The 16,312-nt window shown below is 39.8% G+C and overlaps 1 protein-coding gene across 2 annotated transcripts in view; it reads left to right on the top strand.

The window, feature by feature from the left end:
• The first annotated feature begins 653 nt into the window (after window positions 1-653).
• FCHSD2 (FCH and double SH3 domains 2) overlaps window positions 654-16,312 on the top strand; it is a 294,045-nt gene continuing 278,386 nt past the window's right edge. The window contains exons 1-2 of one of the 2 annotated variants that reach the window (XM_027083298.1): window positions 654-985; window positions 2,763-2,860. In XM_027083298.1, the coding sequence (XP_026939099.1) occupies window positions 965-985; window positions 2,763-2,860 (119 nt within the window). In that variant the 5' untranslated portion in view covers window positions 654-964. The remainder of the gene's footprint in view (window positions 986-2,762; window positions 2,861-16,312) is intronic. The other variant, XM_027083297.1, reaches the window with a different exon arrangement.

Here is a 16,312-nt window from a genome sequence, read left to right as displayed (position 1 = left end):
CACACACACACACACACACACACACACACACACACACACACACACACTCCCGCAGGAGCGCCTTATGCGCGTGCGTCGGCGCAAAGCCCTCTCCCGCCCACGTGCGCGCCCCCGGGGGCGCGCGCCGCGGCTGGCGGGAAAGCGCGCGGGAAGCCCCCAGCTGGCTCCCACTGTGGGGGAGGGACAACAGGAGGCGTTTGGAACGTGCCATTCTCGGAGAGAACGGGGGGATTTTCGTGCTGCGGTAGCATTTTTACCCCTTTCATTCTCCGACCGATCCGTTAGTTCCCCCCGTCCCCCGCCGCGATACGGAGCTCCGCGCCGCGGCCACGCTCCCTCCCTGCAGCCAGGCCCGGCCCCTCGAACCCAGCTCTGGCCTAAGCTATTCCCTCCGCCGCCGGAGCGGGGCGCTGCGCCACGCGCTGGGGCCGGAAATTCCCGCGGCCTGAGTGGAGGAACCCAAGCGGAGAGTGCGGCGCCGCCTTCCACCTCCCCCGGCCGGGCGGGGGTGTTGGGCCCAGCGAGGGCCAGGCTGCCTGAGTGGGGGCGGGGGGGGCCGCGTCTGAGGAGCCGCGGAATCGGCGGCGGGTGGATAGCCGCGGCGGGCAGGGAACCGGACGACAGGGGTGCTTCTCAAGAGCCGCTCGGCGAGCTGGGAGAGCCTGCGCCCCCGCACCCGGGCCCCCGCCCCCTCGCGGTCTCCGCCTCCTTGCCTCACACACCCCCAGGGCCGCCGGAGCCCAGGCCTTCTCGGCGCTTCTCCTCCTTCTCTTCACACTCACCCTCGGACCCGGTTGTCCTGCTATCCGCCGGCCTTGCTCCCTCCGGGGCGAGTCCTCGTTCTCAGGCTCTCCTTAAACACACAAGCACACCCCGCTCGCTGGGCGGCCTTCTCCTCTTGGCCCTCCTCCTCCCCTCCTCACTTACGCCGCCGTCGGAGGAAGATTGATGTCCCTTCAGCATCATGCAGCCGCCGCCGAGGAAGGTGAGAATGCAGCTGGGGGTCTTTGAGGTTTTGGGGGGGATGCGTACAAGGAACGCGGCTGGGGCGACCACTGCGCCCCCTCCCCCTTTGCGCAAGGGGCCGTGACCGCCGTCGTCTCGGGCTTGTCACTGAGTTGCCGCCGGCTCCTGGCGGGGGGCGCGCGTGTTTGGTGCCTTCGCGTCGGAGGGGCGGCCAGGGCTCGTCCCCTCCACCGCTCGGTAGACCCCCCCCATCCCCAGACATTTCACAAGAGTTTCGGGTGTGCGTGTGTGTATGTGTTATGTGTGTGTGAGAGAGCGAGCGAGCGCGCATGGCAGTGCTGCTCTCTGCAAAGTGCTTTCTCGGGGCTGCACCGAGGGGAGGCGGGGGAGCCCCTGCAGCTTGCAGAGCCTTTTGCTTGTGTGATTGTTTAGTCTGCACCAGGTTTGAGCCCTCCGCCCGCTTGTCGCCACCCTCCCCCATTGGCAAATTTACAGGGAATTTGTTTCCAGCCTAGCCTTAATGTTTGGCTCGCTTTTCCCACGGGGCGACCGAAGAGAAGTCGCAATAGTCACCCCCACCCCAAGGGAAAACAAGAAATTAAGCATTGAACGGTTCTGTCTTTCTCTTCCCCATTCCTGCCCCGCCCCTCCAACTAGGGGGCGAGGAAGGTGGTGGTTCTGTCCCCAGGAGAGAGAGAACCGGGCCGTGCTTGGCGTGTGAGCCGTGATCTAGGCTTCGGGTGGGAGTGACGGAGTGACGGGTGCTCCGGGCTTGTCAGCAGCTTCCCCGCTTCGCCTTTCCAGAACTGTTTCAATGTCCCCCTCCCAGTTTTCCCAGGGACTGAGGCTGTGTCCTTGTCTTTTCAATCCTGCAGATGGTTACTGAGTGTCTCCTCTGGGTGGAGGAGGCTGTTCTATCCTCCCCTTGTGGGCAAACATTTGCTGAATGCCTAACTCATTCGTGTCTGCTCCCTCTTTTTTCTCTTTCTTAACCCGGGTTCTCCGGTTAAGTGAGTCTTTTTCTTTCACACACGTACACTTACCCCTCCAGTGGCCCTGCTTCGGCCATGGGGGTTCCAGGCCCACTGTAACCTGGATCCCGGCCTGGCGGGCGAGGCACTGGCCGGTTTGCATATACTGTTCTAGCTGTTTGAAGTGGAAACGCCACGGGGACCGGCTTGCTGTGGTGGCTTAAAAGCACTGCATATGCTGGAAGGTCACTTTTGCTTTCTCCTTTGTGAGAAAGAGATTGTGATTTGATGTGCTGTCCAGCAAGTCGAGGGCATCATCCTGAGAGTGTGCTTCTCGTAGCCATTATGGAATAATTTAAGTAGTTGATTCATGCATATAATTTCATGATTGTGTAAGTTTCGGTCATGAGATATCTAGGCATTCTTATGCCCACTTCTCCCATCTACACTCTGCTCACCTCTCCTGATGTTTTAATGTCTTTGTATCCTTTTTGGAAGAAATAGAAGACAGACTCTTTTAAAGACCTGGATATGTATTGAGCTTGTACATGAAATGAAATGACTGGCAGTTTATTTTGCACCTCTTTAATCTGTAATTTTTATACTCGTGTACTTTCATTTAGCCTCTGCTTCAGGTTGTTTTAGCTAGTTTTTTCATTAATTATCTGCAGTAAACAAAATTATGTGGCTAATAATGGGTTTATGGTCCTCAGGGGAAAGGCAAGTAAGAGTTATATATTCTGACAAGTATTTCTTATTTTCCTTCAGTAATTTTTTTATTGTTAAAGTTGCAGTAAGGCCTCATAAATATATGGTATATTTTAGGTGAAAGTTACACAAGAACTGAAAAACATTCAAGTTGAGCAGATGACAAAACTTCAAGCCAAACATCAAGCAGAATGTGATTTGCTTGAAGATATGAGGTAAGGTTATAGTAAATAGTTTGAGAATTTCTGTATCTCTATTTCAAACAACCTTTGCATTACCAAGCCCCAGGAACTGATGATGGAATTTCCTTTTGGATTTCCTGCTTTAAGGCTGTTAGAGCTTTGACTCAGCTAGAAATTATAACTGGAATTAACACAATACAAACTTTTTTCCTTTAGTGGAGAAACCTATAACCTACACATACTATTATGAAAAAACAAGGTTCTTACAAATTTATCAGTCAGATTATAATCACTGAAATAGAAATTCTTATTTAAATAATTTTTCTGCTAAATTTCTTTCTACATTTATTGACCTTAACGATTTCAAGTGGAATTTTAAACTGACACATGGTTAATGGTTAATATCTGGGGGTGAGCCAGTCAATCTCAGATGATTATTAGAACATGATAAATATAACTTTGTCTTTGAACATTAAATTTAGTGGGAAATGTGTTTATCATATTTTATCATTAAAGTGACTTGTATCCCTATTCAAGATAACTTCGAATTAAAAAGATAAGACATCTTGCCAGCCTTGTGAAAGTCGATGTCTTTCTTTATAGAAGTAATCATGACTCATTTTATTGAAAGAAACACCACTGTTTTAACAATCCTATAATACAAACTGACAGTTCAACAAACATTTTTGTAAAGGAAAATGATTTGCATGTTGAAACAGAGTCGCTGCAATTGTTTCCCTTTATTAATACATTTATTAAATTGGAATTGGGTCTGTAAGCCTCATCAGTTACTTATTTTTTCCTGTGGTGCACAACCTCATGTTGGTTTCATGAAAAATATTAACTATATGTTATTATAATAAAACTATATGTGTTTGGATAGCTGAATTGTTCGTAGCCCAAAGATTTTTACTTAGAGTTTTTTTCCCCCCCATATTTAATTTAGATACTAAATTAATATTTCTACTATTTACGTATCTTTTCAGGGTTTCTAAGGCATATTAATTTAGACTCATCCAAACTTGGATATACCAAGATCATTGTTTTCTGACTGAAAACTACTCTATTTTTTTTTAACTTTTAATTTTATATTGGCGTATAGGTGATTAACAATGTTGTGTTAGTTTCAGGTGAAAACTACTCTATTTTAATTCTGCATTTGTTTCTTTGTTTTTCTTGTGGACACAGGGAAATTTTTAGACTTAAATAATTCCTGTGCAAGACACCAGAAACTTTTCATATGGTTACGAATTAAGCTTTTAATATTTATTAAGTGAACGAAGGTATTTTATATTTTAGCAGTTTAGGAAGGCAAAATTCGTTTGTAAGTAAAGATCCTCTGTGGGGTATGGATAGTCAGTAGTCATTAAGTCCTTTTGATTATGTTCAAAAGACCTCTTGTTTGCATATTCTCTATTTCCCCTGTTGCTTGTACCTTGACTTACGGTCAGCCACATGGACACGTCACTGCTAAGTTGATGTAGATTGCTGCTCCTGTTGCTACTGTTTAGTTGTTTGTATTATTTCTGACTTCATCACATTTCACTAGCGTTGTTGCGGTAATATCCTAATTATTACTGTAGTATTCTCATATCTTCCATCTCCCAATCTCTCCTTTTAAATCTGTTTTCCACGTTGTTACCAGTTAACTTTCTAATAATTGTTTATTTATTTATTTTCTTTTTTTAAAAAATTAATTAATTAATTATTATTATTTTTGGCTGCGTTGAGTCTTCGTTGCTGTGCATGGGCTTTCTTTAGTTGTGGTGAGCAGGGGCTACTCTTTGCAGTACCCGGGCTTCTCATTGTGGTGGCTTCTCTTGTTGCGGAGCATGGGCTCTAGGCTCGTGGGCTTCAGTAGTTGTGGCATGTGGGCTCCATAGTTGTGGCTCATGGGCTCTAGAGCGCAGGCTCAGTAGTTGTGGTGCACGGGCTTAGTTGCTCTGTGGCATGTGGTATCTTCCTGGGCCAGAGCTTAAACGTGTCCCCTGCACTGGCAGGCAGATTCTTTTTTTTTTTTTAACATCTTTATTAGAGTATAATTGCTTTACAGTGGTGTGCCAGTTTCTGCTTTATAACAAAGTGAATCAGTTGTACATGTACATATGTCCCCATATCGCTTCCCTCTTGCATCTCTCTCCCTCCCACCCGGCAGGCAGATTCTTAACCACTGCACCACCAGGGAAGTCCCTCTAATAACCGTTTATTACGTATCAGGTTCTCTGTGATCTTCAGGATAAAGACCAAACACTTTGTCATAGCACATGTGGCCCTTTGCAACCTAGGTACAAGCTACAAGCTTCATTTCCTGGCTTAGTTATTACCATTTCATGCCCATGCATATCCTTTCTCCTTATTCCCCCTGCCCTGGCCACTTAGGACTTCTGGTTATCTAATTGTATTCTCGACATTCATGCTTTTGTGCCCTCCTAATTTTCATCTGACAAATTCTGGTTACCACTAAGTTTGCAAGTTTGATCTTCTCTGTGATCTCAAAGAATTTTGATTTTGTGCATGCTTCTGGCTTCCCCCCTCATGTGAATTCCTTGAAGTCAGAGGCTAAGTCTTATTCATTTTTGTATATTTGTACCCTTTGTAAACAGCTGGCAGAATTGTTAAATGAATGTAACTGGTTATATTTACATGCAGCTTATTTGTGTTTAAGTGAGATATTTTATAAGCTCTGTTTGTAGGTGGCTGTAGTGGTGTCTGTTGAGCTTGTGTTTTAATTTGATTCATGTAGGCACTTTAAAATGTACTGTGGCTATTTGATGTAGAGTATATCTGTATTTATATATAATATGTAAATACAGAGACTGTTGGTGCTCCAAGGATTCATGGATTCTTTATTATTTTAAAGGAGTCAGTGTGTTTTTCTTTGTATTAAATAAATGGGATGAATCCCTTTATTCCTATATAGTTGTGAGCAGAATACTGTATTACCTCCTAAAACATGAGTTTAGGTTTCTGATTTGCTCCCCCCCAATGGTAATACTGAATTGGAAATTGAAAATTTTTACTCTCAATATTCATAACTTTAATTCCTTGAGGAGGAAGTGGTCTGGCTTTGTTGATTTGTCTTAGCACGTGGAATGACCTTCTAAAAAAATTCATTAGAAATCTCTGAACTTGGATTTTTATATGTATTATGTTGTAAAGCATCTTGCCTGCTTTTCCTTTTTTGAGGCTCTCACCACCTTCCTTCCCAAAATCCCACAAATAGCTCTCCTTCTCACTGATGCACCCCCCACCAGTGTTATGCTCAATTTCAATTAGTATGAATTCACCCCTCAAAGTGCAAATACCTTTAATTCTTGACATAAAGAAGTAAGTAAGCAGAGAGAAATTTTTTGACTTTAAAAAAAGTTAAAAAAAAAAAAAAGACCACAACACATTAAGCTGTAAATAGGAAAATTTTATTCTGGGTTATGGCTAGTTCCCACTCCCCTCCCCCCTTCTCATCTTCTGGAATTTTGAAAGGAGATCAATTATGATATAGTTTTTTTCCTTTGCTCTCTTCCCTTTCTTCAGTTCATTTGAGTTCCAGGGGTGCATGTAGAAGCTGGTGTGTTGGAGTAAAGTATGAGAAGGAAAGATAACTTATTTGTTGTTAATCAGGGACATTCCATGCTTTGGGGAGATTTTTATACTGAAGTGTTTCCTGTTGACTTTTGCTATCAGCAGTAGACTAGCATACTTTACTTTCTTTTTCGTTTATTATTTTTTATTCTCTCTTTGCTTTCTAGGGCCACTTATAAATAAGTTTCTAAATACTAGAGCCTATGTGTTGTGTATTAATATAATGTATTTCTTGTTTATTCTTATGATGTGCTAACTCGAGTCAGTAAAGAAAGTTCTTTGCAGGGATGCAGAATATAAAGAATTACCTTCTTAGCAGACATTTTTAGGTCATTATATAATATTGAAAAGTCATAGAATTTTAGAGTCAGGTGGATACTGTGATGTTTGCTGATTTTATAGATGAAAATGGAAACCGAGACAGTTGATAGGAAGTGAATCATATTGAGGTGGACTCTTCAGTTATTTCTCCTAATTTCTAGGCTAGTGTACTTTCCCCTATATCTGTATTTCCCAAGCTTCTAACCAAGGAACTCATCATGGCTCCCATTTTTGGAAACATTTTGCATATCAAAAAGTACATTTTTGTTTTATTTTTCACTTTTCATATACTGAGCTGTCAGTCAGCTTTGAGTCAGTATTTTAAAACTAGTAACATGAGTCCAGCCAAAAGCAAAGATACTTAAACTTTACCTCAGAGCAGGTTGAGGGTATGTGTGGTTTCTCACAGTTGTTCTGAAAAATTTAACCTGGCTCAAGAAGCATTTGTCCTTTCTTTGCAGACATCTGGAGGTCTAGTGACCTCAAGTGAGGAATTGCTATACTATATGTTGCCTTCTCTAAACTGCAGGTTCATGGGAGTCACTGGGGATTGGATTCTGAAGTCTGTTGATGGAAGCTCTGAGACTTTTTTTCATTGTCTCAGAGACCTTTATGTCTAAAAGGGAAACTTAGAGGTAATCTGGTCTAGAGGGTTTTTTTAAAAACAGGTTTATTGAGATCTAATTCACTTGCCATCCAATTAACCCATTTAAAGTTTTTTTGTATATTCATAGGGTTTTACAACCATCACGATACTTTAACTTTAGAACATTTTTGTCCCTCCTACAGGAAACTACCTATTAACAGTCACTTCCCATCACCTTATCCAGCCTTAAGCAATTATTACTTTCGCTCTCTGTAGAAGCAGAATCTATATAAATGGAATCATACAATATGTGGTCTTTGGTGACTGGCTTTTACTTAGCATAATGTTTTCAACTTTCATCCATGTTATAGCATCAATACTTCATTCCTTTTTTATTGCAGAATAATATTCCACTGTATGGATATACCACATTTTATTAATCTGTTCCTCAGTTGATGGACTTTTTTGCTATTATGAATAATGTTCCTTTGAGCAAATTTTTCTGTGGACTTACGTTTTCATTTATCTTAGGTATATACCTAGTAGTGGAATTGTTGGGTCATATGGTAACGGTATGTTTGACTTTCTGAGGAACTTTTCAAACTGTTTTCCAAAGTGGCTGTACCATTTTATATTCCCGCTAGCTATAATGTATGAAGGTTCCAGTTTCTAAACATTTTTACCAGTGTTTGTTATTGTCTGTCTTTTGATTATAGCCATTCTAGTAGGTGTGAAGTGGTATCATATTGTGGCTTTGATATGCATTTCCCTAATAGCTTATGAAGTTGAGCATTTTTTTGTGTGCTTAATGGCTATTTGCATATCTTCTTTGGAGAAATGTCTATTCAAATCCTTTGCCCATTTTTTAATTGGGTTATTTGTCTTTTTCTTATTGAGTTGTAAAAGTTCTTTAAATATTTATCTTATCAGCTATATGATTTGCAAATATATGCAGTATTTGCAATATTTTTCCCACTCTGTGGAAGAATCACCTGAGGTAATTCTTATGTGCCCTAAATTTTGAGAACCAATGAAGTGGTGAAAAGAATAAGGACTTTGAAGATAGACCAGAGATTGAAACTCAGCTCTGTCACTAATGCTGGATAATCTAGGACAAGTTACTAAGGTTCTCTGAGCCTCATATTTCATGTATGTAAAACAAGGTTAATGCTTACCTTTTTGCTTTTCTGTAAAAGTTAAATGAGATAGGTGAAATGCCAAGCATGGTAGATATTCACCATTGGTAGCTATAGGATGTTGTCTTATACAAGGTAACAAAATAAGTTACTGTGTTTTATTAATTCTAAGAAGCACATTTTTTTTTACATTCTTATATTTCTGAAATCCGGTTACATCTTACAGTTGCTTTTGGTTGTGATGTGTTTGTCCTTGTCTCTTCGTGCACAGAACTTGCAGAGTAGTTAGCAGCAGGCTTGGAAGAAAATCCCAGAGATAATGGTTTGAATACAAATGTTGGATCACCCAGGCTTTTGTAAAATAAATAAATTTATTTATTTATTTATTATTTTTGGCTGCGTTGGATCTTCATTGCTGCGCACAGCTTTCTCTAGTTGCGGTGAGCGGGGCTACTCTTCGTTGCGGTGCATGGGCTTCTCATTGCAGTGGCTTCTCTTATTGCAGAGCTCGGGCTCTAGGCACGAGGGCTTCAGTAGTTGTGGCATGTGGGCTCAGTAGTTGTGGCTCGTGGGCCCTAGAACGCAGGCTCAGTAGCTGTGGCACAAGGTTTAGTTGTTCTGCGGCATGTGGGATCTTCCTGGACCAGGGCTTGGACCTGTGTCCCCTGCATTGGCAGGTGGATTCTTAACCACTGTGCCACCAGGGAAGCCCCCCACCCAGGCTTTTGATGGCACAGAGGATGATACTGTGTGGAAAAACAGTAATGACTGATTCAAAAGTGATTCAGAAGAGTTTGAGCCTGAGTGTGACCAGTTTATGCACCAATTTATTCATTTACCTTTTAAAAATTGTGCACAAGAGTAATACATGCTAAAAATCTAATTAATGGGGACTTCCCTGATGGTCCAGTGGCTCCATGCTCCCAATGCAGGGGGCCCGGGTTTGATCCCTGGTCAGGGAACTAGATCCCACATGCCACAGCTAAAGATCTCGCACACTACAACTAAATGATCCAGCATGTCGCAACGAAGACCCTGCGCAGCCAAATAAATAAATAAATAAATATTTTAAAAAAATCTAACAAAGTTTAAAAGAGCTCTTTTAATAAGTATAAATAAAAATTGTATCAATAAGTGATAGGGTATTGTATCAATTTAAATGGCAGCATTTTTTCTTAGTGGAACATAATGTGACTTGCAATCAGTGGAGTTTTAGATATGATGAAAATTGGAAGTAGCAGGTCAGGTGCTGTACCCTGGTCTTCTTCATTCATTCAGCAATCATTGTTTCTCAATCCAGTATTCTTTCAAATTAGAACTTGATGTAAATCATGAGAGGGAGAATTTTTTAAACAGAGTCATATGGAATTAAACTAAGGAGTAATAATGAAAGTTACCCACCACTTGGGTTAAGAACAGAAGTATTGAAGAATTTTTATGTGCCCTTTTCTTTGATTTGGTCTTTTTAGCCACACCCAAGCATATACGTATGAGAGATGGTGAAGATGATCTGAGTGGTAGGGTAGCTGGTCACAGCTACTGGAATGAGTACCAGCTTAGAGATATACAACCTGGGTACGAATCCTAGTTGTTAATCTTTATTAATTATGTGAATTTGGCCACAAGTAACCACAAGTTACTTAAACTTTAGTGAGCCTCATATTTCTTATCTGTAAAATAATGATAATTATAATACCTTATGGGGCTATTTTGATAATTAAAGTAATGCACATAAAAGCTTTCTTGCATAGTGTGTGGAACATAGTAGATGCTCAACAGATGCATGTGGACTGTAATTTTGTTAAGTAATTGAGAATATCTGTTCAGAAATTATGGTCTTTGACTTACTCATCCTGTAAAGAGTTAACCTGTGGGTTAAAAAATGTAATGAACCTCGAAGATAAACTGTTCAAGTAATACCAAAGAATTTTCTTCACTAAGTTCAGCAGCCTTAGGTACCTTCCATCTTTCTGTGTGTTGATAATGATTCTCCTTATGATTGCTGGATGGCATACACAGTTCCAAGCATGCTATTCTCGTACAACATGAGGTGGAAAAAGAGAAAGGAAGTGCAGTTTCTCCTCATGCAAAATTTCCCTCTTTACCTTCCCTCCTTTCCTTCTACTAGGGAAGACAGTTTCTACCAGAAATTATCCCAGAAGACTTTCCCTTGTATCTCATTGGCTGAGTTTGCTTCATATGCCCCTGCAGCCTAGCTGCAAAGGAGGCTGGGAATGTGATTACCTTCTTGGAGAGGTGGTCTTTGCCAGTAAGAAATAGGTATTGGTTGCAGTAATATGGCTTTTCCACGTTACTGTTTGCCCTGTTTGCCACAGGGACCCATTTCTAATTTACTCCTAGTGTTTCCCATAAAAGTGTAAAAAGTGTGTTGACTTTAGATTATGAAAGATATAGCTAGAATTTCACTTGTCCCAAGCAGATTGGGAATAAGAGACTCCTTAGAAACCATTTGTATCCCCTCCTTTCAACTGCTTTTAAGTTCAGTGTCTTAGGTTGGGAGTAGGTTTTTGTATTTACCGTAGGTAATGGGCCAGTAGGCCAATGGCCTCTTAGGATTCTCCTGTTAAGAATACTTAAGAGTGTTTAAATATCTTGCCACTTCTGGTTTTCTGATAATTTGGGGAAATCGTGGTCTAAGGGCCCTCCAGGTAGTTTCATTTTTGCTGAACTCCTTTTACTTCTCAGGTGAAAGTGTTAATAAGTAGTAAAGCAGCTAAACTGAAAGCAGGGAAGGACAAATAAGAGCTAGAATTACTCCTAGAAATTGAGGATTGGCAATTCTGTCATGAAAGTGTAGAGAATGAAGCCTTTTACCTGAGGAGGCCTGTGGTGATAAGTTGATGTTTTTCTTTGTAAATTCTTCGAATGTTCATTTGAATCCCACAGATGCTGTCTGTTTTGTTGGTGTCAATCTTCAGGAATGATCTGATGCATAAGCAGGAGTTAGAAAGTCCGGTTTGTGCTGTTGGCTCTTCAGTGACTAATTTGGGAACTAGGCACAGAAACGCAACCCTCTAGTTTGTTCCATTGCTGCAGATTTCCTGTCATGTGTTGGTCAGGACTAACTTAATAGAATCTTAGCTGATATTTTTATTTCATTTTATTGTTTCCTCACAGTATTCCTTGGTCATGCTTTAACATTCCATTTGATCTCCTTTTTGGCATTCATGTATGAGTGTCTTGTCATCCAGATGTTTTCTGTTTTGTGAACTTTGAAATAATCCCAATTCAAAAAGAAAATGTTATTTCTGGTGTTATGTAAAGTGTTACCATGTCTGTGGTCCCACAGGAAACAACTGGGAATATATATCCCTTGATTATATTTTAGTGTTATTTGTTTTCCCCCCATTGGTGGCTGGAGAAGGGGGCGAGAGGCAGAGACTTTTTATTGTATACCCTTTTTGGTAAGTTTTGAATTTGGAACTATGTGAATATTATCTACTCTTAAAACTAAAATTAAATGATTCAGTATTGGTGAATATTTTATTGCTTGTCTGTTAAAGATAACATACTATAAGAATTTATATTAGTTGATGCTAAAATGTCATTTTTGGCTTTTAGTTAGTTTTTAGTGAAGTTATTTTCATCATTAATAGACTTTACAGTTTATTTCTAATATATACCAAGTATTAAGAATACTTGATTCACAAACTTCATAAAATGATTGGTCTCAAGCTGGTTGTTGTTCAGAGTTGGGGAAACAGGCTCTGTGTATTACTATGTTCTTTTCTTTGTGTGTTGTGGAATTGTTTTGTCTCCAAACAAGCAAACATATTGGGTGGTTAGATTGATGTCCAGCTCAAATTTTATTTTAGTTAACTTTATTCAAAGGTTTTATATCAAAGTCATCATTTAACATATTGTTTCTATGGTAAAATGTATTTTGCATTATTAGCCAACTTTCTCCATGGGGAATTCTTTCATCTGTTTTACTCTAGAGGTATTTTATATACTAGTTTTCTCAGCTATATTGACCTAATTGAATATTTTTGGTATTCCATTTGCTTCCCTTGCATTTTTAGCTATATCTTTCTATTTTTCAAGTGGTGTTTTAGGTGTTACACCATGCATCTTTAATCACTCATTGTACACCTTGAGTTAATATTATACCATGCCACATAAGACACTTACAACAGTCCAGTTCTAATTACTCCATCCCAGACTTTGTGCTGCATACTTTATAAACCTCATAGTACAATGTTAGTTTTGCTTTAAACACAGTTATCTTTTAAACAGATTACGAGAAGGAAAAAAACTTTTATATTTACCAGTTTTGACTCTCTTCCCTTCTTGAGACCAATACATAGGTTTGAGTTTCCATCTGGTGTCATTTCCGTTTCAGTTGAAGAACTTTCTTCAGCATTTCTAGTGCAATTCTGCTGGTGGTAGTTCTCTTAGCTTTCACTTATCTGAAAGTGTCTTTATTTCACCCTCATTTTTGGAAGATAATTTTTGCTGGATATAGAATTCTGGATTGACAATTGGTCACTCCATTATCCTCTGGCTTCATTGTTTCCGATGAGAAGTTAGTTATTATTTATATACTTGTCCTCTTGTATCTAATGTGCTCCTCCCCCCCGCCTTTCTGATGGCTTTTTTCCTCCTTTTTATTGTTTTTCTGCAGTTTGAATGTGATGTGACTAATGTAAGTACCTTTGTAATTATTTTTCTTGGGGATTCATTTAACTTTTTGGATCCATAGGTGATGTTTTTCAACAAACCTGGGAAATTTGGGGCTATTATTTCTTCAACTATTTTTTTCTGCCCCACTCTCTCTTCTTTCCTTTTTGGACTCTAGTTACACGTGTGTTAAACTGTTTGATAATAATCTGTGTTCTTCAGATTGGATAATTTTTAAAAAATTAATTAATTTATGGCTGCATTGGGTCTTTGTTACTGTGCACGAGCTTTTCTTTAGTTGCGGCGAGCGGGGGCTACTCTTTGTTGTGGTGCTTTCCCCCCTGATTATGAGTCACGTTTCCTGCTTATTTGCATATCTAATAATTTTTGATTATTTGGACATTGTGGATGACACAGTATAGGATGTTTCGATTGCGTCATCTTTCTTTAATGAGTATTGAGTTTTGGGGTTCCACTGAAAGCCTGTGTGTCCAAGGTGTGCAGCATTATCTCCACTCTGGCTGAATTGGAATTCCAGTGTGTCCCAGCAGTGTGCAGTTTCTGGTATCTGTTCGGCTCTCAGGCCTGCAGTAGTGACTCTCCTAGGCCTCATGGAGTCTCACCCTGGCTTATGTGTGGCCTAATACTCAGGCAAGGATGCTCAGGGAACCCCCATGCAGATTGCTGGGGCCACCCCTACTCATTGTTGTCTCCTCTCTAGTACCCTGTCCTACAAATTCTAGCTTCTTCAGTAGCCCAGAACTGTGATCTCTGCATCTCAATTCAGTGAGACCATCATGCTTGGCTTAGGCTCCACTTCCCTGTGATGGAGTTGGGAAAGTGTCTCGGGCAGAAAGCTGGAGCAGATGTGGTACACACTTCCTTTGCTGCCAGTTTCATACCTAAAAATAGTAGAGTCATATATTTTGTCTAGTTCTGTAGATGTTACTTGAGGAGGGCTAGTCTGGTACCAGTTACTTCATCATGGCTAGAAATGGAAGTCTACTTCTCAGATGTATTGGAAGAAGATATTTAACTGATTATGAATTTATATATATTTAATATCTACCTAATCTAAATTAATCCTTTGCTTTTGGATATATGAATTTGGATATTACCTATAAAAATGTATGTATTCTGTAGCACAAACATTTTTTAACAGCTTTATTAAGATATAATTTTTATAAAAAGGACACGCTATGTAAAAAAAAAGATATAATTGATATATTATGTAATGCACTTATATAAACTGTATAATTCATTGGCTTTTGGTATATTCACAGAGTTGTGCATCTATTACCACAGTCAATTTTAGAACATTTTCATTACGCTAAGAAGAACCCTGCACCCCTTAGCCATTACCCTTCCCTTTTCCCCCCATTTGCCCAGCCCTAGGCAGCCACTAATCTACTTTCTGTAGGTTTATTTGTTCTGGACATTTCATATAAATGGAATCATACAATATGTGGTCTGTTGAGACTGTCTTCTTTCACTTGGCATAAGGTTTTCAAGGTTCATCAGCATTTTAGCATCTATCAGTACTTTATTCCTTTTTATTGTTTGGATATACACTTTTTTTTTTTTTGCTTTTTACTGTAACATTTTAAAATTGAGATATAATTGACATATAACATTCTTTTCAATTTAGGTGTACAACATAAAAATTTGATATATGCATATATTGCAAGTGATCGCAGTAAGTCTAGTTAACATCTATCACCATACATAGTTACAAATTTTTTCTTGTGATGAGAACTTTTAAGAACTTTTACTCTCTTAGCAACTATCAAATATACAATACAGTCTTGCTAACCATAGTCACCATGCTGTACATTATATTCCCAGGACTGACTTATCTTATAACTGGAAGTATGAACCTTTTGACCCCCTTTACCCATTTCACCCACTCTCTGCCTCTGGCAACCACCAATCTGTTCACTGTATCTATGAGTTCAATTTTTTTTTTTTTCTTAAAGATTCTACATGTGAGTAAGATCTTGTCTTTCTCTGTCTGAATTATTTCACTAAGCAAAATGTCCTCAAGGTCCATCCATATTGTTACAAATGGCAGGATTTCCCTCTTTTTTTATGGCTGAATAATTTTCCTTTCTGTGTATTTTTGTGTATACATGTGCATATATCGATATACATATCACATTTTCTTTATCTGTTCATCCATCCATGGTCACTTAAATTGTTTCCATGTTTTGGCTATTGTAAACAATGCTGAGATGAACACAGGGATGCATATATCTCTTCAAGAGAGTGATTTTATTCCTTTTAGATACATACCTAGAAGTGGAATTGCTGGATTATGTGGTAATTCTATCTTTAATTATTTGAGGAAACTTCATACTGTTTTCCATAGTGGGTGTACCAGTTTGCATTCCCACCAACAGTGTACAAGGGTCCCCTTTTCTCCACACTCTCACCAAACACTTGTAATTTTTTTCCTTTTTGATAATAGGTATTCTAACAGGTGTGAAGTGGTATCTCATTGTGGTTTTGATTTACATTTCCCTGATGATTGGTGATGTTGAGGACCTTTCACTTATCTGGTCATCTGTATGTCTTCTTTAGAAAATGTCTATTCAGATTCTCTACCCAGTTTTTGGTTTTTTTAAATGTTTATTTATTTATTTGGTTGTGCCAGGTCTTAGTTGTGGCTCACGGGCTCCTTAGTTGTGTCAGGCAGGCTCCTTAGTTGCGGCCCGAGGGCTCCTTAGTTGTGCATGCAAACTCTTAGTTGCGGCACATGTGTGGGATCTAGTTCCCTGACCAGGGATCGAACCCGGATCTCCTGCATTGGGGGCTCAGAGTCTTATCCACTGCGCCACCAGGGAAGTCCCTCTGCCCATTTTTTAATTGAATTGTTTTTCTCTATTGAATTGTATGAGATCTTTATATATTTTGGATAATAGTCCCTTATCAGATATGATTTGCAAATATTTTCTATCATTCTGTAGGTTGCCTTTTCGTTTTGTTGATGACTTCCTTTACTGTGCAGAAGATTGATGTAGTCTCACTTGTTTATTTTTGCTTTTTTTGCCTTTGCTTGTGCCATCTATAATGTAAAATATTAAAGATGATAGAAGGAGGGTGCCATTCTCTGGTCATTCCTTGAGTCAGGCTTTACTCATTATTATCATTAATAATAATAATAATAATAATCTAATTCAAGGAATGACCAGAGGGTGTCACTCAAGAATGACAGTTCTTGGG

Source organism: Aethalodelphis obliquidens, unplaced genomic scaffold (genome assembly GCF_003676395.1).
Source record: "Aethalodelphis obliquidens isolate GAN/ISIS:26980383/991018 unplaced genomic scaffold, ASM367639v1 scaffold50, whole genome shotgun sequence".
Taxonomy (NCBI): domain Eukaryota; kingdom Metazoa; phylum Chordata; class Mammalia; order Artiodactyla; family Delphinidae; genus Aethalodelphis; species Aethalodelphis obliquidens.
The sequence above is the reverse complement of the archived record's forward strand: the minus strand, read 5'-3'. Positions and strand labels throughout refer to the sequence as shown.